Source organism: Cervus canadensis, chromosome 1 (assembly GCF_019320065.1).
Source record: "Cervus canadensis isolate Bull #8, Minnesota chromosome 1, ASM1932006v1, whole genome shotgun sequence".
Lineage (NCBI taxonomy): Eukaryota > Metazoa > Chordata > Mammalia > Artiodactyla > Cervidae > Cervus > Cervus canadensis.
Genome location: NC_057386.1, coordinates 50,114,344 through 50,138,009, shown reverse-complemented (window position 1 = coordinate 50,138,009; position 23,666 = coordinate 50,114,344). Strand labels below are relative to the sequence as shown.

The 23,666-nt window shown below is 41.1% G+C and overlaps 1 protein-coding gene across 4 annotated transcripts in view; it reads right to left on the bottom strand.

Annotated features, from left to right (window-relative positions):
- The window catches only part of TRIM37 (tripartite motif containing 37), a 168,592-nt gene that overhangs the window by 33,622 nt on the left and 111,304 nt on the right, over positions 1-23,666 (bottom strand). For 3 of the 4 annotated variants that reach the window (XM_043482864.1, XM_043482857.1, XM_043482871.1), the window contains exons 20-24: positions 23,034-23,162; positions 22,311-22,500; positions 19,813-19,931; positions 9,120-9,230; positions 7,478-7,556 (exon numbers count right to left, since the gene is read on the bottom strand). In XM_043482864.1, the coding sequence (XP_043338799.1) occupies positions 7,478-7,556; positions 9,120-9,230; positions 19,813-19,931; positions 22,311-22,500; positions 23,034-23,162 (628 nt within the window). Of the gene's footprint in view, positions 1-7,477; positions 7,557-9,119; positions 9,231-19,812; positions 19,932-22,310; positions 22,501-23,033; positions 23,163-23,666 lie in introns of those variants that run through there. The other variant, XR_006272129.1, reaches the window with a different exon arrangement.

The following is a 23,666-nucleotide window of genomic DNA, read 5'->3' as shown; positions in this document are numbered from 1 at the left end:
AAATTAGCACCCAAATCTATGTTTCTAAGTATCACTGTCCCTCCAAAAGGCAAGGAAAATTCAAGATGAGCTTGGAGCATCTTGTTGAGAGGAAGGATGGAAAGGGAAGGAGGGAGGATACAAGATCAAGATCAAAAGAGTAAAGGAGCCAAGCTGAAAGAGCTTCAAACAGCCAAAACTAGAAAACTGAACTGTAAAACAATAGCAATACTGCATCATAACTCCAAAGAATAAAATAAATATCCATGAATCCACACAGATATAAACGGCTGAATAAACTAAATGGAGAAGAAAGGACAACCTGTCAAACAGAATTCTAATGATAAATGTCAAAGAAATTAGGGGAGTAGAAAACCACCATAAGAACACTGCAGTAATAATTGCTGTAGGCAAGATCCACTGGTGGGTGCTAAAATTAGTGGGTAAGAGTTTAAGCAGAAACAGAATATTTGCATATCCTTAAAGTATTTGCCCTAAATATTTAGTAATTCAAAGGGAAAAATAGTAAATAGTGGGGAATCCTGGCAGATACCACCTCTGCAGAAGCCTTCTAATAATGCGTAATTCCAACCTAAGGTGAAAAAACATAAGATGAGCCCAAGCAGAACAACACTATAAAATAACTGGGGGCCTTTCTGGTGGTCCCGTGGTTAAGAATCTGCCTGCCAATACCAGGGACACGGGTTCAATCCCTGGTCCAGGATGTACATGCTGCAGGGCAACCAAGCCCGTGTGCAGCAAGGACTGAGCCAGTGTGTGGCAAGTACTGAAGCCCGTGGGCACAACAAGAGAAGCCACCTCCGTGAGCGGCCCGGGCACCGCAGCTAGAGAGCAGCCCCTGCTACAGAGACCCAGCGGAGCCATAAATAAGGAAGTAACACTTAAAAACAATCGATCCGAGAAGCCAAGATGGCGGAGGAGTAGGACGGGGAGACCACTTTCTCTCCTACAAATTCATCAAAAGAATAACTGAACGCAGAGCAAACTTCGCAAAACTTCGGATCGCTAGCTGAGGTCATCAGGCGCCCAGAAAAGCAGCCCATTGTCTTCGAAAGGAGGTAGGACAAAATATAAAAGATAAAAAGTGAGACAAAAGAGCTAAGGACGGAGATCCATCCCGGGAGCTCTTAGGCGGCATTGCTTGGGGTAGGGTCCGGGCCCGAGTGCCCTGAGGACAATCGGAGGGAACTTCTGTGAGTTGCCAACTTGAACTGTGGGAGACCAAAAGAGAGAGAGTAAATTAACCGGCCAGAACACACTGCCAGCCGTTCGCAGAACAAAGAGACCGAGAGGGTCCAGAGAGGAGCTCGCAGGCTGCGGACCGGCCCAGCCCCGCCGGAGGCAGGAGGCAGGGGGGAGGGGAAGGTCGCGGCGAGACACAGGGCGCAGGCACCCGACCGGCGCGGGCGGGGACTGGGGCTGGGGACGCGGAGGGCGGAAGGCGCGCGCGCCCGACTGGCGCCAGGCGGAAACTGAGACTGGGTCCGCGGAAGGGAGGGGGCGCGCCACACCTGGGGAGAGTGCGCCCACCAAGCCCCTGGCTGCCTGGACCGCTCTGACGGGGAAGGCACAGAGAGCAGGCGCAGCTTTTCCTTCCGCGCTTTTGTGGAACACCCGAGGGCTGGAACCTCGCGCAGCGCGGGGCGCGCTCCATATAGAACAGCCGGGAGCCTGAGCAGCACAGACGGAGAAAGGAGCGTCAGCCCCTCCCGGCAGCCCCAGCCCCTCCCCGCGGCGCAAGCCTGTCCCCACAGCGCCAGCCTCTCCCTGCAGCGCAAGCCTCTCCCTGCCCCGCAGCGCCAGACCCTCCCCGCAGAGCGACGGAACTAGCTACCTGAATAAGAGTCCACCTCCGCCCGCCTGTGTCAGGGCGGAAATGAGGCTCTGAAGAGACCGGCAAACAGAAGCCAAATAAACAAAGGGAACCGCTTCAGAAGGGACTGGTGCAACAGATTAAAATCCCTCTAGGAAACGCTGACTACACTGGAGGGGCCTGTAGATATCGAGAAGCGTAAGGTGGAACGAGGAGCTATCTGAAACTGAGCCGAACCCACACTGACCGCAACAGCTCCAGAGAAACTCCTAGATATAATTTTACTTTTTTCTCTTTTATTTTTTATTTTTTTATTTTTATTTTTTTTATTTTTTTCTTTTTTCTTTCTTCTATTTTCCTTTAAAATCCCCTATTACTCCCCCATTACTCCTTAACTTTCATTTCCACAGACTTTTACGATTTTTTAATTAGGGGGAAAAAAAAATTTTTTTTTCTTTTTTTCTTCTTTTTTTTTTTCTTTTTTCTTTTTTTCTTTCCTTTTTCTCTTCTATTTTCTATTTTTCTTTTTCTCTTATTTCTTTTAAAGTCCTCTAGTACTCCTCTACTACTCCTTAATTTTCATTTTCAAAAACAATCGATCCACTTCAAAAACGTCAAGGTCATGAAAGACGGGAAGACTGAGGCAAGAGCCTGAGGTGGGGCACCGAGACATGCCAACTCACTGCAGTGTGGACGCCGGGGAGGGAAAGAGGGCCTGCGGGAAGGGACGGATGAAATCCGAGCAGAGCTGGCGGCAGTCTGCGTGCTGGTCTGTAAACAAGACTGGCGCCTTCATCTTGGTCACTTGTCTACTGTCGTGGATCTGTTCACAACAAGAGAAGCTGTTTTGGTTTTAAAAGGTTATACTTTTCTAAGAACGCGTCCATTTCTTCCAAGTTGTCCATTTGATTGTCATACAGTTGCTTTGATGACCTTATGTGTTCTGTTGGATTTCTCCATTTTCATTTCTAATTTTGTTGATTCTTCTCCCTTTTTTTCGTGATGAGTCTGGCTAATGGTTTGTCTATTTTATTTATCTTCTCAAAGAACCAGCTTTTAGTCTTGATTTTTGCTGTAGTCTCTTCTGTTTCTTTTTCATTTATTTCTGTCCTAGTTTTTATGATTTCTTTCCTTCTACTAACCCTGGGCTTCTTCATTTCTTCTTTTTCTAGTTGCTTTAGGTGTAAAGTTAGATCACCAGTCCAAGTTTGATGCATGAGACAGGGCACTCACAGCCGGTGGGCTGGGACGACCCTGAGGGATGGGAGGAGGAGGGAGGCGGGAGGGGGGCTCAGGAGGGGGACACGTGTACACCCATGGCTGACTCATGTCAACGTATGGCAAAAACCACCACAATACTCTGAAGTAATTAGCCTCCAATTAAAATTTTTTTAAAAAGATAAGCTGGCTGTACAGGAACACTCTCAAGATTTCTGCACCTCTATTATAAATCTAAAATTATCTCAAAATGAAAAGTTTTTTAAAAAGGACAATATTTAGGTTTTTAATTATTAGGTATCAAAATGGTGAATTTGGCCCAACTGTGACAAACTGGAAAAAGTACTCAACTAGTATCTTACTGCATCCCTGCCAGCGGTGCTGAATCTCCTGTTTCTCTGCCAAATGGGCATGACACCCAGTTCCCCTCAAAGGCTACTCACAGATTCAATGACATGGTCAGTCCAGGTTGTGCAGAAATGATATGCTTGGGCACAATGCATGCATTACTCTTACATCTTTAAGTCTAGGAGAAAATACTCTACTGGACAATTTCCCAGGACCAAACTTGAGGTTAAAATACCAAATGATGGGACTTCCCTGGTAGCCCAGTGGCTAAGACTCTGCGCTCCCAGTGCAGAGGGCCCAGGTTCAATCCCTGGTCAGGGAACTAAATCCCGCGTGCAACAACTAAGAGCTCGCATGCAGGAACTGAAGACCCCTCATGTTGCAATGAAGATCCCGTGTGCTGCAACTAAGGCCCAACGCAACCCAATAAATAAATATTTTAAAAAAACTATATGATGAAACCAAGAAGAACTATGCCTTTCAACAAAAGGAGGAAAAAAAAATTTTTAAGTTGGGATTCTGTTATGGAATAGAAAGTACCAGAGAGCAGGACAAGTGGAGTGACTGACTGGAAATCTGGGTTGACTACCATGCCTTTCGGAGACTGTGGGTGACGACAGTCAAACGTGGGAAGACGGGGGAAGCTCTTTTGCCTCAGAGCTCTTGCAGACTAGGTCATGAACCACCAATGGGGAGAGGGGAGAAAGAACTGATATCCTCTTCTGTGCCTCTTCCCTCCCTCACTGCTACCTAAAATCCAGCAGAGGCAAGGCTGGCGTCAGATGACCTCAAGGAAGATGGGAAGCATGGGTGCTGCTGGCAGCACTGCGGAATCGGGCGCAGACTTAGTAGGTGGCACAGCTGGAAACTGGGGAAGGAGCTGTTTTTTCCAAAGATCCCACTACTAAAAGCTAATAGGGCCTTTCATTTTTTGAGGAAATCTTTAGGTCTTTCAGTCTTATCAGAATCCCAGAATGAATCAAATAGCAGATGCCCAACACCCCATATCACAAAAACTAAGCACAAAACAACTAATCAAATGTTTGATCTTTTTGAGTTAAAAATCATGCCTTTTCTCAAATCTACCTCTCTCAAAGTGAACCTCCTATTAATATCAATGACAAAGTAGAACTTGGCAAATTTTATCTGCAAAGGGTAAGAGTGTAAATATTTTAGGCTCAAGGGCCATTAGGTTGCTTAAGCAGCTACTCAACTCTGCCTCTGCAGGGCAAAAGCATCTGTTTGACAATCTGTAAATGAATGGATGTGACTGTGTTCCAACAAAACTATTTACAACAGATAGCGGTACGGATTTGGCTCAAGGCTAGAAGTTTGTCAACCCCTAGAGGAAATGCCAGGTAGACACTTGTTATGCCCCAGAAGTTTTCTTCAATGGATGGCATGAATTCATACATGCTACGTATTTCTTACTATTTTTCAATTCACAAACAATTCACAATACTGGAGGTGAGCTGTAACCAACAAAACAGACATGACATGATCTTCATCACAGGAGAACTGTTTTTGAGTACATCCTTTAGATACCTACAAGTTTGTTGGGTTTTGTTTTTTTTTTCTTTTTTTCATGAAACCCTCTGTCAACTTTAATTATAAAAACAGAGAATTTCATGCCAGGAGGGCAGTTACAAATCATTTCTTTAGAAGCTTACTTTTTAAGCTTTTCAAGGTATAGAGTTTATTATTAATATGGAATCAGAAGATGGTACACATGGCTTGGGTTTCTAAAACACACAAGAAGATAATATACCAATTAAATTCAAGTAATTTTCCCTGCAAAATTTTTGTCATGCATAAAAATACCTTCAAAACTTCCTATAGCTATAACAAGAAAAACAGTCTTGCTGACATAGTAAACTCAAACTCCACCAATGTAAAAGGGTCTCAACCAATTCTCAATTGTATGAAACAAGGGCAGCACTCCTCAGCGCTCTTATACATAACCTGAGAGCATAAGCAAAGCCGAAAAATATCCAAGACCCAAATGTTCTGTGACTCACAGATCTTCATGCCATTCTGGGGAATCCACTTTATGATCATAAAAAATAAGAGTAAAAGTTAAGAACATTTACGATTTGAAAACAAACAAAACTGGATACCTCCCCCTAACAAAGGAAAAAAGGATACCTCAGGATGCTATCATGTAATGACCCAAGAGAATCTCACGATTAAATCACTTGTGCTAAAAGCTCCTACAAATTTTCCCAAATGAACAGTCTAGTCTCAGGTTTCTCTTAATTCTTAACCACATGTGGTTTTCCATATTTTGAAAACAAGAACTTACAAAGGTTCATGGAAAAGCACTCAGTTCTATATCAAATACAGGTTAAGAAACAGCTATGAAACAGTGAGTTTCAAAGTAGAGTCAATCACACATGTGTTTATGAATTCTTATAAGACTCACTTGAAAAAAACGAAACCCTACAATATCAATTCTTACAATGACTTGCTCTCAACACTAATGGGACAAAATTCTTACATAACAGTTTTACCCATTACAATGTAGTGTAGAAATAAGACAAAGCTGGATTTAAAATATGATCTCATCAAAATGTACTAAACACAAATACATCTCTAGCTAACAGAAAATGAAATGTGAAGAACTTAGTAATATTTTACATCACTGCACAATAAGCTACTTAATAACTATATAGTGGCATATCAATGCTATCATGACAGTAAGCAAATGCTAAATTTTTACTTCTCATATGATTATACTACTTAAATATTTCCAACTAATTTAAGGGGAAAAAGTAACCACATACATTATGGAGATTATAAATAAGTCTTCTAACTTCCCTATGCATCTAATAACAGCTCAAAAGCATCTATTATACACAGGCAATAGGAATACGAAAAAGAGGGCTTCCTGTCCCAGTTTTAATAAATTGCAGAGACATAACATTTTCTCAAGTTCATTTTATTAACAAAAAGTGCAAACTGTTTTGAACAAAAGCAAACCATGAATCACAGCGTTCGGCAAGACACTAGACATGGAAAGGGAACAATATTCATTAAGTAAAAATAAGCAGATGAAATGCCTCTCAAATGTATATATAACTCATGCGTTTCCAACAGTCTCTTAGTCAGCTTTCAGTGTCCTTTTCAAAGGGTATAGCAGCTCAAAAACAAATGCAGGAGCACAATGGTAAAGTCTGGCAATAATTTTGGACTAATTCTGAGTATAAAAGTAAACGTTATAGCACACTTTCATGTATAACATGTGGGAATCTTAAAATGTATTGACGCTGAAATCAATGTCCAGCTAATGAAAACAAAGGAAAAAACAGGGTTTTAAAATACTTGTTGCTCTGTAGTTGTTTGGTAAGAAGCAGAAAAAAGTGAAATAATTTTAAATGTTCTTATATGTGTTTATATGACCAAGAACATAACCAATTCACATTAACTTAATTCATTTAAAACCGCATTTGTAAAAGTCACACAAAAGATAGCGTATGTGCCATTAATCAGTGTGCCTGCCTGCACTTGAACAAATAAGAAAAGAAAAATTAACCTCAGTCAGCCAACACATTCCAAACAGGAGATTCAGTCTAGTGTTACTTCAGTTATTCACATAAAGTGTCTTCAGGGCAGAATCTACACATTAGTGATATTTCTGCTCACTAGTCTACAGGCACTAATGAAACTAGAACTGTAATTAAAACCCAAACTACAAAGGCGGTCATTTCAGCAGAACCGAGTCTCCATCCCAGACGGGAGAGCGCCGACGGCGAGCAGAGACTGGGCGCATGCGCGGCCTCCAGGCCCGTTTCCTGGCAGCTAGCTGCCCGTCTGCTGGAGCAGACAAACTGCCTTTTATGAATACACTAATGTACTAAATTAATTGAGGCTACACTGTTATTTCATTACACTACATAGAATTCTTCCCACATTTAATTTTTTCCTTTGTACTAATGTTTTATACTAGAATCGTGCTACTTTCTAAAGTCTCAATTACTATTTCAAGTAGAGATGATGAAAAAATCTGATTATCTGACCATTGACAAATTTGAGCACCAACTACAGCGAATTTCAGGGTCAAGGTGGCTTGCAAGTCAGTTCTCTTGATTTGAAAATTACCTTCCGCTGTTTTCATCAGTACTGAAGCTGAGATCTTCAGGGCCTATTTGTTCACCATCAGGAAAACTGGAATGTGTATCTAGGAGAAAACAATAAAAAACAGTTAACAATTTTTAAAGGCCTGTATTTTCTCTTCCATATCTCTAAATGATCTTAGCAAGTGTGTTACTTAAGTGATAAAGAAAAATGTGCTGGGTTGTAAACAAATCTCTATTCTTAGAGAATTCTTTATCAGAGTCAACCGTAAACAAACACAAATAGAAAATAAAGGAGAAAAAACCAAAATGTGTTAATAGATGCCCACAATTAGAAGACGGAAGGCACTGCCTGCTGTCCTCTGGGGACACCCTGGGAGCAGCTGAAGAACGGAGTAAGGAATGATGATGGTGGACACTCAAAAGATGCTTTTGTAAATATAAAATGTATCTCCAAGTCAATTAAACTGAGCATGCAAACATCACTACAAAAACCCACCAACACTCAAAATAACTTTGCCTCAAATTTGGCTGCTTCTTTTAGAAGCAGAGAAAATTACTAAGAGTACCTTAATACTTAAAAATCATCAAACACTTGGCTCTGTATTGAAAAAGACACTAGGCTATCAAGGAAATAATATAAAATAAAAATAAAAGATGACAATTAACATTGGCCTGACAATGTTGTAATTCCAGGATCTCTTATAGAGGAATGCTCAGATTAACCATTAAGGTCTCTGGATAAAATACCAACAATGGGCAATGCATGTTAACTAAATTTATAGTGGTGATCATTTTGCAATGTATCAAATCATTATGTTGTACATCTAAAATAAAACTAGTAACAATGGATTTCTCTCAGTTTTTTCCCTAAGACTTTTTGATTTTTTGGAAGGAAGAGGTAAATCAATGACTTTATAATCTGCACACATTTCTAAAATCAGAAAAGGTTGTCCTTTTAAAAAAATATTTATATTTTTGGCTGCACTGGGTCTTAGTTGCAGCACAGGTCTTCACTGCAGCCTGTGAGATTTCTCGCTGCAGCACGCAGGCTTCTCTAGGCGTGGCCTGTGGGCTTCTCTTTAGTTGTACACAGGCTTAGCTGCCCTGATGGATGTGGGATCTTAGTGCCCTGACCAGGGATCGAACCTGTGTCCCCTGCATTGGAAAGCGGATTCCTAACCACTGAACGATCAGGGAAGTCCCTGGAAAAGGCTGTCTTTTAAAAACTTACTTTATTAGCTAGGCTACAAATATCTCTGAAAAGAAAAAAGAAAATCAACTATCTGAAACCTCCCAAGGGGGTTGGCTAACACTTAGGCACGATAGGCCACTATCGGTCTCTGCTGGAAATTCTTCTCTGTTTTGCTTTCTTTTTTTTCAAACAACTCTTTAAAATGTAAAAGCTATTCTCAGGTCATAGGCTGTACCAAAGCAGGTTGCCAACATCAGCTTCGCCCATTAAGTAGCATGCATCATCAGGTGTCTGACCAAGCAAATACAGCCTACCAAATTTTTTCAGTACTCATCATTTAGTCTACCCACAGAATGTCGCCTCACAGATGACAATAATTTTAAAAAGAAGCAGAGACAGAAGTGAAGGAAAGAGCAGCAGCAGCTGCAGAGATGGTTTTATGAGCCCTGGCAGAACCCGCGGCGGGCTGCACCTTCGTCTGGGGGCTGCGCCATGAAGGAGTCGCTAAACCCGCCCAGGCCGGCGTGCTCCTCCTGCTCCTCATTCTCCGTGTCACATTCGATGTCGCTGTCGCTGCTCATTCCTGGCAGGAAGAAGGAGAGAACATGTCTGACAAGAAACCACGGCACGAAAAAGGCAGCTCCTTACCCAACCTGAGATTCCCACGGAATTTTACACTGAATGCCAAGGTAACAGAAGATAGCAAGCAAACAAAACAGAAAAAGTAACCACACAGAACTCGGTTCTCTAGTTATTTAGAGCCTGTTTATCTTTGTTCTCAAAGTATCTGAAAAGTTTTAATTGAAAGCCAGTATTAATTTCATTATACTGAAAATATCTTTTCCAAAGCAAATACATTAGGTTTTTTTTTTCCTTGATAATCATAACAGGAGCTTTAGTTTCCAGCCTAAAATATACGCAAATATAAACACACAAACACAAATATACATTTACACTTATATCTACATGTGTGTATACAAAACTCCAGTAATTTTCGCAATAAATGACTTACTATCCCATGTAGGCCTCCAATTTTATTTTCGTGCATGAGTTGATTTTTAAAAGACAAGTTCTATAGAATTTTTCTAGTTCAACAAGACAGAGATCAAGAAAATCTGAAAAATCTCTCTGCTATAAACCCTTATAAATGCTAGATAAAATAAAATCTTGAAGTTTTAATGAACAGCTATATTTAAAAGAAAAAAGGGAAATCCGTGGTATAGCAGAAAAAAGGGTAAGGAAAAACAGTGGGGTAGATGACGTCACCCCAGACAGCTTGCTGTGAAAGTTTGTTTTGGCGACACTACTGTGTGCAGGCTCTTCCTTCTGCCCAGGGATGGAACCCACGCCCCCTGCGGTGTAAGCACAGAGTCTTAACCACTGGACCACCAGGAAGTCCCAGAAAACCTTTACTCCTCTGTTGAAAGTGAAGTCGCTCAGTTGTGACCGACATTTTGCTACTTCATGGACTATAGCCTACTAGGCTTCTCTGTCCATGGGATTCTCCAGGCTAGAATACTGGAGTGGGTTGCCATTTCCTTCTCCAGGAGATCTTCCCAACCCAGGGATTGAATCCAGGTCTTCCGCATTGCAGGCAGACACTTTACCGTCTGAGCCATCAGGGAATCCTCTGTTAGGGATAGGCAAAAAAACACTGGATCCACCACAGAAAGGGAGATGAAACTGAGGCTAAATCTGTACTCCGTGCATGAAACTAAAACTCTTACTGAAAGAATAAATAATTATGTCTACTGTCACAGGAAGACAGTAGGGGATTTTGTCTGGTTTCTGCACTCAGTTCACCTCAGAATTCAAACAAAGGGCAGTGTGCCTAATTTAGGTTTGAGATTTAAAGTTGAAGTTCAAATCTTAGGAAAGGAACATAAAAGTTGGTCAGGAGCTAGTGTTTTTTAATAAAGCAAATATAAAATCCTCTGGAGGGAAGATTCTAGGTAAGATGAAGCAAACACATTCCACTCCACCTCTTCCACTGAAGGCAGTTATAAATCCTTGACAGAACGCATGAAGTAGCTACTTGAGGACTCTGTAAAGTAATCACGGATACTGGTGTAGACAAAAACCTGAAGTACCAACAAACTGAGGGATTTAAAGAAGACCCAGGGTCCCAGAAAAATCGTATTAAAAATGTGTCAGGGCTTCCCTGGTGGCTCGTGGTAAAGAATCCACCTGCCAATGCAGGAGACATGGGCTCCTTCCCTGGGCTAGGCAGATCTCACAGGTCTTGGCGCAACTAAGCCTGGGTGCCACAACTACTGAGCCTGTGCCCTAGAGCCTGGGCCCTGCAGCTTCTGAGCCCACGGCCCGAGCGCCCGCGCTCCTCAACAAGAGACGCCACCGCTGGGGGAAGCCCGGGCGCTGCAGCCAGAGTGGCCTCCGCTCACCAAGACTAGGGCACAGCCCATGCAGCAGTGAAGACCCATCACAACCAAAAAATAAAATAAAAAATTTTTAAGAAAATGTCCAGAATACATTCCAAAATTATTTCAGCATGTGAAAAGCCAGGTAGAGATAAGCAACAAATATCAATGCTGAGATGACAGAAATCATGTTGAAATTATCCAACAGAAGCAGATCTAAAAAATGCTCATGAACACTTTTGAAACATTTAAAAGACCTGTGTGATAGGAAACTTCCACAATCCAGGTCACAATTATTATCACAGGAGGGAAAAAAAAAAGAATACTCAAATTTTCTACAAAGGGTAGTAAAAATCTCAAAAAGGCATGTTCCAATCAAAATTTACAAACAAGGCAGACAATCTGCCTAAAGTGAGAGTCAGTAGGTATACAGATAGAAGAACAACACCAAAAACTATTTTGTGGAAAAAGTAGATTTTTAAAGAATTACTAAGATATTGTTGTTAAAATTAAACTATTAATAGATGAATTTAAGCAAGAGTGAAAGAGGAAATTAATCAGTGTTAAAGAACAATGAAATGAGCATTATAAAAAAGGTTAACAAACAGGAGGATAAAAAGGCCAGTGGTCAAGACCCCACGCTTCAACCACAGGGAGCGTGGGTTCTGTCCCTGGTCAGAGAACTAAGATCGTGCCCCGTGCCATAAGGCAAAAAGAAACAAAACTCAAAAGCTTTTAGGCAGACTAAGGGAAAAAAGAGCAAACAAAATCAGCAATATCAGAAATAAAAGGGAACATCACTACAGACTCTACAGACATTAAAAGGGTAATAAGGGAACAGTACAAAAAAATTTTATGTTCATGAAGTCAAGAACACCGATGAAACGGACAAATCGTTTGACAGACACAAACCGCCAAAATACATTCAGGTAAAAACAGATAAAATAGATAACCTGAATAGGTATGTTAAGCATTAAAAGAAATGAAACTTGGTAGTTTAAAAAAGCTATCAACAAAGAAAACTGTAGCCCCAGATGGCTTTACTGGTAAATTCCTCTTATTCTGTTTTTAAGAAGAGTTTATATAGTATTACTTCTCCCTTAAACATTTTGAAGATACAGGCTGGATGTTTCTGAAATCTCCTTTCTCAGCAAAGGAAAAAACCCTCCTGCTCAAGTATGTGTGTGCTCAGTCGTGACCGACTCTTTGAGATCCCAAGAACTGCAGCCCAGGAGGCTCCTCAGTCCATGGGATTTCCCAAGCAAGAATGCTGGAGTGGGCTGCCATTTCCTTCTCCAGGAGATCTTCCTGTCCCAGGGATCCAATCCACAGTCTCAAGTCAACAGTAAGACTGTTTAGAGCCCAAACCAGCTCCTTGCGTGAAGCACTACCTCCACCTTGTGGCCCTTCACAGAACTGTTGCCGAAAACTCTAAAACCAACAAGTATTCCAGCGGCTTCCCTAGTGGCTCAGAATCTGCCTGCAGTGCCAGAGACCCAGGTTCAATCCCTGAGTTGGGAAGATCCCCCAGAGAAGGGAACGGCAACCCACTCCAGTGTTCTTCCCTGGAGAATCCCACGGACAGAGGAGCTCGGACACAACTGAGCGGCCAAGCACAGCATGGTGAAACTCCAAGCACAAGCCTGACCTCTTGGTGCCAGTGTTTCTGAATTCCTGAGACACATTAACCTCCAGGACTCACAAACGAGGAACTGGAATCCTCAGGAATTCCCAAAATCTTAAAAGTTATTCTTTAAATACTTAATATATTTTTCAAACTCTTTATTATGTATCTTTTAAAATTTTTGGTTAGTTTGTAGTATTTACAAGAACTGTAGCCAACACTAAATATTCAAATACTGGAACACTCTGTGAACATTATTAGGTAATAGTTGAAAACGTAACACTTAAACTCTCAGCAAGTTTTAGAGCACTACATGGAATCACATGTCAAAAATGCCAATATGAGAACACTTTGCTTCCGAAACTTTCTATTTCTTGGAGCACACACACAGGATTCCTGTCTAGCAGGAGTCCCCATCCCTTCTGGCAGCAGGGACTATTTCCTCACACGCGGGGGGGGGGGGCGTGACTGCCCGTTGCCCACTCCCTGCTGTGCGGTCCTGTTCCCAACAAGCTGGGGACCCCGGCTCCATAGGGTAAGACAGGAGAGACTCATTAGTATTTACATAGCAGCAGACAGGGCCATGAACACATAATACGGCAACAGCTACAGCCGGGACCGACTTGGTTGCAACTGCTTCTTTCCAAGGTCTTACTAATTTCTGATTCTAGGTCTTATTCACTTTTGATTCTAGCTATCAGCATTTCCAGTTTATGTTTCCAACTTGCCGTAAGAGGATTCTTCCAAAATGGTCATGTTTCCGTGCTGCTGCTGCTGTTTTCTAATCTAACCTCAATCCCACGCAGCGTGTGGGGTCTTAAGTTTCCTGCCTCGGGACTAAACCCACGCCCCCTGCAAGGGAAGCATGGAGTCTTAACCACTGGACCACCAGAAAAGGCCCCATGCTTCTGTGTTGACTGCTAAAGATTAACTCTACCAGGAGAATAAGAATAACTTTTTCAGTTTTTTTATTTCTTGACTCATTTTTTCTCAGGATTCAGAAAAACATACATTTCCCAAGAAATGTTGGAAAGGAATTCCTGCATGAAAATACATTTTGGTCTTTTATCAAGTCCTAAGATCTGAAGTTCCCTAGTTCTGTGAATGAGAAAACTAAATTGGTCTCTTGATCTCTGGGTCACAGGTCCTGGGTCCTGTACAACCCACTGCCATCAGTGAGAGCAAGTAAACACAACGTAAGGTCAAATAAATGAAAGTAGCTATTGTCAAGCGACCGATCACAACCTACAGCCTGTGCTTTGCCCCATATGTTTCAATGTGTATCAACTGCATTAAAGCGTAAAGCAAACTAGTGATATTTCACCAACTGTAAGAAATTTGAATATAGGACTTTTCTTAATCCTACCAGAAGGTGTCAACAAGTTTTCACACACTGGCTATCAATAATACTTGTAAGATACCATTAAATGTGTGGATCACAACAAACTGGAAAATTCTTAAAGAAATGGGAATATCAGACCACATTACCTGCCTCCTGAGAAATCTGTATGCAGGTCAAGAATCAACAGTTAGAACCGGACATGGAATAGACTGGTTACAAATCAGGAGAGGAGTAAGTAAAGGCTATATACTGTCATCCTGCTTATTTAACTTAAATGCAGAGTACATCATGTGAAATTGCAGGCTGGATGAAGCACAAGCTGGAATCAAGATTGCTGGGAATAATATCAATACCTCAGCTACGCAGATGACACCACCTTTATGGCAGAAAGCGAAGAACTAAAGAGCCTCTTGATGAAAGTGAAAGAGGAGAGCGAAAAAGTTGGCTTAAAACTCAACATTCAGAAAACTAAGATCGTGGCATCCGGTCCCATCATTTCATGGCAAATAGATGGGGAAACAATGCAAACAGTGAGAGACTTTATTTTGGGGGACTCCAAAATCACTGCAGATGGTGACTGCAGCCATGAAATTAAAAGACGCTTGCTCCTTGGAAGAAAAGCTGTGACCAATGTAGACAGCATATTAAAAAGCAGAGACAAATTACTTTGACAACAAAGGTCCATCTCGTCAAAGCTATGGTTTTTCCAGTGGTCATGTATGGGTGTGAGAGTTGGACCATGAGGAAAGCTGAGCATTGAAGAATTGATGCTTTTGAACTGTGGTGTTGGAGAAGACTCAGAGTCCCTCAGACTGCGAGGAGATCAAACCAGTCAATCCTAAAGGAAATCAGTCCTGAATATTTATGGGAAGGACTGATGATGAAGCTGAAACTCCAATACTTTAGCCACCAGATGCGAAGAGCTGGCTCACTGAAAAGATCCTAATGCTGGGAAAGATTGAAGGCAGGAGGAAGGGGACAGGATGAGTTGGCTGGATGGCATCACCGACTTGATGGACATAAGTTTGAGCAGGCTCTGGGAGTTGGTGATGGACAGGGAAGCATGGTGTGCTGCAGTCCATGGGGTCGCAAGGAGTCGGACACAACTGAGTGACTGAACTGAACCATTAAATGTAAGATGTTTCCGAGATGTTAATGTGGGGGGAAAAAATCCAAACCAAAATCCTGCATCTTGAAGTAAAATTTGAAATAGGCTATTTCTGAGTCAATCACCTACATTATTTTCTGAGGATTCACTATATGCTCAGTAGTTCCAAGTTTCAAGGGTGCTTCAGCTGCTCGGAAAATACATCAACAACCTGGCAGAGCAAAGCCTTGCTCCACCTGCCCTCCTCCTTTCCAGGAGAACCTCAACATTGTTCAGCTTTCCTCCCTTCTTCGTGTGTCCAGGTAGAATGGATCAGGGAGGGGAACCACAAATGTTTAGACTTGATCAAGTTTCCCTTTCTTTGGCTAGTGACTAATCAGATGAACTCTAAGAAAGGTTCTCCTCATTGATAAATAGAGACATATAAAATGAAATAATGTTCCACTAAATCCAGAACGTTATTCTGATTCTGTATGACGTCTGGAACTGCAGCAACTACCTTGCCATCCTGAGGGGAGCTAAATCAACTTGCTTAGAACTGCAGAGCAGAAGAACGGGGAATGGAGGTGGGGGAAACAGGTTCTTAATGATACGACTCTCATTGAGAGTGAGAGTCTGAAAGACTCTGCGACCTCGTGGGCTGTAGCTCACCAGGCTCCCCCATCCCCTGGATTTCCCAGGCAAGAATACTGGAGTGAGTTGCCATTCCCTTCTCTAGGAGATCTTCCCAACCCAGGGATCAAACCCAGGTCTCCCATATTGCAGGTAGATTCTTTACCATCTGAGCCACTGGGGAAGCTCTGATGACATTAAGCAGCTAAATTTTCCAGCCTTGATACTGTCCAACAAGAGCTAGGTGAGACTTCCTGTTAATACAAGACAGTACATCTTCCTACTGCTTATACTGTAGGAAGCAAGTTACACTGGGGTTTTGCAACTTCCATTAGAAACTCTTTAATTGACATACCAAAAGGGATCAGCAATGCTGGAGGATCAGACTTTGTATTACTCTTAGACAAGGTACCAGTTAGGTTTGTAACAGGCATACCACAGCTTTTCCCTGGGACAGGGACAACCCTGACTTAACTGAAAGGGACTGTGTTAATTCAGTAGAACTCAATCATACAGTCTCCAGTTTTAGATAGAACAAGGAAGAAACTGGTCTACCTATGGAATTCTGTAGGGTATCAACTGGGAAGGACAAGATTTTTGGAACACAGGCATTAACCAGGAGATTATACAAGGTTGTCCCATATGATCCCAGTTAGAAAGGAAAAGATCTGTTGATGACTGTCATGTCTAAGAAATGTCACATTTTATTGACCCTCAGGAACATTTAAGAGACTGCTTTAGTTGTCCCAAATTCCCAGCTAGTAACAAAAAGAATGCCTTATTTAAAGTTTCTTCAAACAGCCTGGCAATAGGGAGGAGAAAGAGGAGGAGAAAGACACCAATTTACAGTGACCTGGCACAGAAAATGTTCTTTTAGGCATTCTGCTCAAGAATAAAGAGCCCTGTTTTTCCTAAGCACAGACACAAGACTACCTCACTCAACTTTTCACCAAGGCTTATTGGTGTGAAAAGTAAAGGTTTCTTGAAAACTGGCTCCTGCTGCTGATAGAATAATACCCACAGCAGTAAGTAAGAACCCATTCTTCTCTCATAAAGCAAATTCCAAAAGGCACAGAGCTCCTTTAGTTTACCTAATCCCTTCCTGCAGTCTCCTCACCACAGAGCCTGGGATTCCAGTGGTAAACAAACTGCAATGGTGGATTTTCTTGGCACTATTGATTTGCATGTTTACAGCAACTTTTCTTACTGCGTTCGAGGTGCTCTACATCACTGCACACTCCTGACCTAAGAAGAAGGTGTTGCTGAGAACACTGCCAGCACTAAACCTCAGGTTCAAGGACCTGAAAGTGCATGTGTTCCCAGTCACTCATCTGTGTCTGACTCTTTTTTGACACCAGACTGTAACCGCCAGGCTCCTCTGTCCATGGAATTTTTTCCAGGCGAGGATGCTGGAGTGGGTTGCCATTTCCTCCTCTGAGGGAATGTTCCCGCCCCAGGGATCAAACCAAAATCCCGCCCCTCCTGCACTGCAGGTGGATTCCCTACTTCTGAGTGCACAGGCGACTCTAAATGTGGCCAAGCAAATGACTTGCTCCAGTTTAGGATAAGCTGTTAACAATCACCTTTAAAAAAAGAAATGAAATGAAGCTAATGTCAAAACTTATGGGGTTTTTTAGGGCTGGCTAGCTATTTATATAGAAAAATTGAGAAATGTGAAGTTATGAGATGAAGGCTGAAATTTAACAGTGCAAGTCATCTCTCACCGAGTTTAATTTAACAGGCTTCTTACCAGTCTTTCTGTCCCCAGAGTTCCACACCCCATTCCCAGTCTCCAGCACAACCAGAGTAGAAATTTTAAAACATAATTTTATTATTTCACTTCTTGCTTAGATCCCATTCAACGGACAAAGTCCAGATTCTAGCTAGACACACAGTATAACTCTCCATGATCTGGCCTCTGCCTCCACTCTGGGCTCACCTTTCACCAGTCTTCACCTGACTCGTACTAATTCATGCTCATCCCTAAGGATGGTCTTTCCAAGGGTGGACTAGACTAGTAGAGAGGTGGCAGTGAAGAGCACTGGCTCTGTGACTAACTATGGTAAGTTACACCTTTAGGCCTTAGCCTAGTCACCTGTAAGGTCAAGATGATAAAAGTAACCACCATGTAGGTCTGCCACTGAGCAGTCTCATCCTAATGAGGGCTTGCAAATATTATCTATTGTTTTTATTATTACATGCCTGTTAGTTGTTGTTTAGTCACTAAGTCGTGTCTTGACTCTTTTGACCTCACAGACTGCAGCCCGCCAGGCTCCTGTTTCCATGGATTTCCCAGGCAAGAATACTGGAGTGGGTTGCTATTTCCTTCTCCAGGGGACCTTCCCGATGCAGCAACTGAACCCACATCTCCCGCACTTGCAGGTGGGTTTTTCACCCCGGAGCCACGAGGGAAGCCCACGTATTAGCTGAGCTCCCTACATACGCTATCGCAGCGCTCATCATTTCATATTTTAATTGGCTATTAACTAGTCTCTCAAAACCTGACCAGGGGTATTCAACTGCTCTCTCTGCTCCCCTCCACCACCACCAACGCATACCCAGCACCCCTGAGATGTGGGATGTGTAACTGTAACCCACTCCCAGGTATAACTATAACCCACTCTGGCAAGTGATTCTTAAGCAATCACCCTGGTTCGAGTTTTCACCTCAATCAGTGGTTCTCAGCCGGGGAAGATTCTGCCTCGCAGGGGACATGTGGCAATGCCTGGAGACACTGTCTGGCTACTGTAATTCAGGGGAGGTACTACTGGTACCCAGTGGTTCAAAGCCAAGAAAACTGCTGGAGAGACTAGAATGCAAATGGCAGGCCCAGAATACAAAGAATCCCCTATCTCAAAATGTCAGTGGCATCAAGGCAGAGAAACTGTGAACTCAGCAGTAAGTTCAGAAATTACTTTATCACTAGCATCAGAACAATGCCAGACAAATTAGAAGCATTTCACAAATGCTGCATAAATAGGAGCCTATAATTAAAGCACATACTGTTAACAATTTAAGTCATCACAATTTATAACCAATATGTATAAACACATGGAAACTAGCTAATCCCTACTAGCAAATCACTATAGGTCCTTTCTATAAAGATCAACATAATATATTTTTCCTTTTGTTTTCAAATCAACACTTCACTCTAAAAATCCTTTCTATTTAATCTCTTCTACTGAAATAATGCTGTCTACCACAGGAGCACCAAGATAGAAGACCAAAATGATTAGTGTTCTTTAAAACTGAAAAACCTGAAAATGCTAACACCCACACACTCTCTCACAGGGCAGTCAGAGGTAGATGCTGGCACCTTTTATCATATGCTCTGAGCTACAATTCATCAATCATTGAAATTCAAATGAATGCAGAGGTTGTACATGGCAGTTTCACAGAGAAATGAAAAAAATTTCAATGTCAAATATCATTAATAAAGTTGACATGCTTTTCTGCTCACATATAAAGGACAAGCAAGGGCAACACACACAGCCTTGTTTCAAGCACCATCTGTTAACTCAAAATTACAAAGTCTTCTCTATGCTTTAAGATAAAGAATAATGAACCTGAAAGAAGTTGTAGATGAATATTAGAAATGTAACTATGAATGAACTGGCAGAACAGAAGTCAGTTACCATAAAGGATTTTTCAAGTGCTTAAAGTTTGCAATTCTTCTAAAAGAGCAAAGCAACCTACAAACAATTATCAAGACTGACTTAAAAAGATGAAGCATGTTTTTCCCATAAGACACAGAACATATCCAATGTCATCTTTCATATCTAGAAAACTTCAATGCCTCCTCATGTAGGTAGCATAACACATTTAATGAATGAGCAAATGAAGTATCTGCAGATACTCCCCTCGAAACTGCCCCTTCTAGTAAGATATATCCTTTTACGTAGTCAACTATTTTGCCTTCCCCTGTAATTCATGTCCTAGTGAATCAAACTCAGTGGCACAATGAATGCTATTTTCAGATGAAGCATGTCAAATAGTAGGTAACGCCTCAGTAACTGTTTTATTAAACCAACTACTCCTCACCACTACCAAAAAGAGATGATTATTCCGCTTCCCGCCAGTTATGACTTTCTCATGCCTTACCGTCCTCTGGGGCAGCTGAAGCTCCTTCAGATAGAACAGGCTGTAACTCCCCAGTTTCTGAGTTATTTTCCACATCAGTCATTTGCATTCCTTCCAGATGACTTCCTTTAGCATTAGTCCTCAAAGAGGGAGAAAATGACCTTATATTTTTGTATAACTAGTCAGTGATATGATAATCTAGATTTCCTTCCTTCTGAGCAAACTAATAGTGTATGGAACACCAGAGTTTAATACTAAATTTCAAGTTTTACTTTTAAAAGATTCACTTACAATGAAAGGTTATAAAGTGGCAGCTTGCATCAATGTCAGTATCCTGGCTGTGACAAAATGTCAGCATTTTGCAAAATGTTATCATTAGGGGAAACTATGTAAGGTACACAGGCTCTTTCTATCCTTTCTTATAATTGCATGTGAATCTACAATTATCTCAAGAATTCCAATTTAAAAACAGAAATGGAAGTCCTAAATAATACGTCCTTACCAACACAGACATAGAGAACAGACTTATGGACGTGGCTGGTGGGGGAGGAGGGAAAGGGTGGGATAATGGAGAGAGGAACATGGAAATGAACATTACCCATACATAAAAGAGACAGCCAACGGGAATTTGCTGCATGACTCAGGGAACTCACACTGGGGCTCAGCAACAACCTAGATGGACGGGATGGGGAGGTGGGAGGGATGGTCAAGTGGGAGGGGACATGGGTGAACCTGTGGCTGATTCATATTGATGTTTGGTAGAAACTAACACAATACTGTAAAGCAATGATCCTTCATTTAAAAATTACTAAAATATGGAGAAGGAAATGGCAACCCACTCCAGTACTCTTGCCTAGAAAATTCCATGGATGGAGGAGCCTGGTGGGCTACAGTCCATGGGGTTGCAAAGTCAGACATGATTGAGCGACTTTTCACTTTCACTCTCACTTCCTAAATACAATGGTGATTCTGATTATTGCACTTAAAACTGGGATGTTGGACTATATTTTCAGTATTCTGTTAAACAGTAAAGTACTGTGTAGATAAAACGATAAAAAATATTGTTACCAAGTAAAAAAAAAAATAATAACAATAACAACATGTTCTCACCTATATGGAAAGACTTTTAAGGTATACGGAATGAGAAAATAAGGTGTACCATTTTTATTAGGAAAAAACTATATGGTTGCAGTTATTTAAATATGCATGAAAACTGAGAAGACACAGCATATACAAAAAATTAAAAACAGCAGGAATGTGTGTGGGCAGGGGGTTGGAAAACAAAGCAGATGGGAAAACTTAATATTCTTTTTTTAACTTCCATTTTGAACCATTTATTATTAGTATTTAACATTTTTGCTTATGTTACCTTAAATCAGGCAGGGAAAAAAAGACACAAGATGGAAAACATCACATGAGCCAGGCTGGCAGTATAATTAACCATAAAATGAGGGTTACAGCTATGAGCTTTATACAATTATAAAGGATTTTACAGTCTACAAAAACTACACATTCGTAGACATTTAATCTTTATGACTAAAGGCAGATATAAACCTCTGTAACAAAATATAAAAGCTAGTTACAGCTTTCATCTTAAAAGGAACTTGTGTAAAACCAGACTAGGAAGTGGGAAGGGTAAGACAATCTCCAGTGATTATCACGTTTTCCCTGCTTAAACCTGAGCTAAAGCAGAAAATAAAGCCACCAGCTGTTCTTTTAGATTTGGTAATTATTCAGATCTAAAAACTCTATGAAACAAAGTAAACTTAAGGGATATTAATCTTTCTCTAAATTTAATTCAAAGTTCTTTTCAAAGTCTCCAAGGTAAAACTATTCCATTGTTTAAAATTAGAAATGATACTTAGTAGCCATAAAATAGATGAGCAGATGGACACTAAAGGCTCATCTGCACATTCACAGACAATACACTCCACATTCACTCTCTCAGGCAGATGGAAGTTTAACTGACATGACTGGGATTTGAGTTCATGTTTCCTGGGAGAGAAATAAAGGTACTAATGACCATGTATATATACCTTTTCGGGAAATTCCAACTATGTATTTTGAGGACACTTTCATAAAAGAAAAAACAGTAAGATGAAAGCAGAAAAGCAGTGGTAAAATTAAATTGTTAGAAGGTCTCTGTTCCACCCAAATTCATGTAAAGCCACAATAAAGTCCAGCACAAATGTGTGTGAAAAGCATGGGACAGATGGGGAAAAAAGGTGACACAGAACCTCACAATAAAGAGGTTACACAAGGTCATACAACATTATTATCCTAACTTCAGTGAAAAGGAGTTCTAACTTACTCAAACTGAACTTCTGCTACTATCTCATTCAGTTTAAGAAAAAAGGAAGATCTCTGATACTTTAAAAGTTCCTTTTTAAAACAATAAATAAATAATCTGCTAAAAAATTAACATAGTAGAAATTTACTTTATTACATTGTAGATTTAAAAGTGCCAACCAAAGCTATTAGCTACTATTCTATTATATAAACAAAAGAACTTCATTTACCCCAAGGTGACCATTTTTCTTCTTTTTTCAACAACAGGTACACCATTAAAAACTGCAACCAAAACAGCATCTGAATCCAAAGCTTGACACTGCCGATCTTCGGATTTCGGCAGAATGTCACTGATACTGACATGGGTCAAGGCTCGGGGAGAACTGTGCCTGCTCCCAGACTGAGAGCTTCCTGGGGAGACTACAAAAAAGGAAGGGTATATTCAGAAGGAAGGCAAACAAAAAAAGGTTCTCTCTCTAGTTTCCACTTACGCTATGTTAGTCGCTAAATTGTGTGCGACTCTTTGCGACCCCACTGATCATAGCCCACCAGGCTCCTCTGTCCATGAATTCTCCAGGCAAGAGTACTGGAGAGGGTTACCGTTTCCTTCTCCAGGGAATCTTCCCGACCCAGAGATCGAACCCTGGTGTCCCACACTGCAGTCTTCACTCAGGAGATCTCATTATACATAAATTTTTAAACTGCAGGAAAACTCAAGAACAATTCTTAAATATACCCCAGTCTTCTTGATGTCAGGTATTTAAACTCAGGAGTCCAGAATATGAAGTCTGATGGCTGCACTTTCTTACTGATGGGTCTTGTTCTGTTATGTGATCAAGGAATTTTCAACCTGAGTTTCAGCATTTTTGGTGCCTTTAAAGCAGCTATACCATAAGATCAGTTTCAACAGACATCTATCTACCAAAGTTACATTTTGAACTCTCCAAACTTACCTTCAGACAGAGTCTGGCAGTCTCCCTTGGAACGGCTATTTTCCCCAGAGTCTACTGCTCTTCGAAGAGACAGACTACCTGCTATACTTGACCGAGCAGGCTTGGGCGAATGACTCTTCTTATTTGTGGCTGCAAAGACATTTTAAAACATTTCTGATTATGATAAAATGGCACAAAACTTACTACCTAGGCAACCAGAGAAAGGTTTTATCTTACCATACATGGAAGGAATTCCCATCTACTGTGTTCAAAGATAAACAGAACACTCTGGTCCCAATTGGTTTATTTGGGGTTTTATGTCAAAAACATTCCTATTTCATTGCTTGTGTTCTTACAAAAGTAGAAAATTATCAGTGAACTCCAAAAGAAAAATCAGTTTAAATTCCAAACAAACTCCAATCTCAATTCAATTAAACCAAGTACCAAGAACAAAAAAATAACCATCAAAACACTTGGAAACAAACATTATTGGGTTAAAAATAAATCAATGCTGAATTAGAAACAAACCACAATTATAATACATTAAGATGTCTGTGGCTAAAACAGTAATTAGAGGAAAATGTATAGCCTTAAAATGAATGAAAAGAAAACAACCTGAAACTAAAGGACCTAACATGCATAGACTCAAGAAGA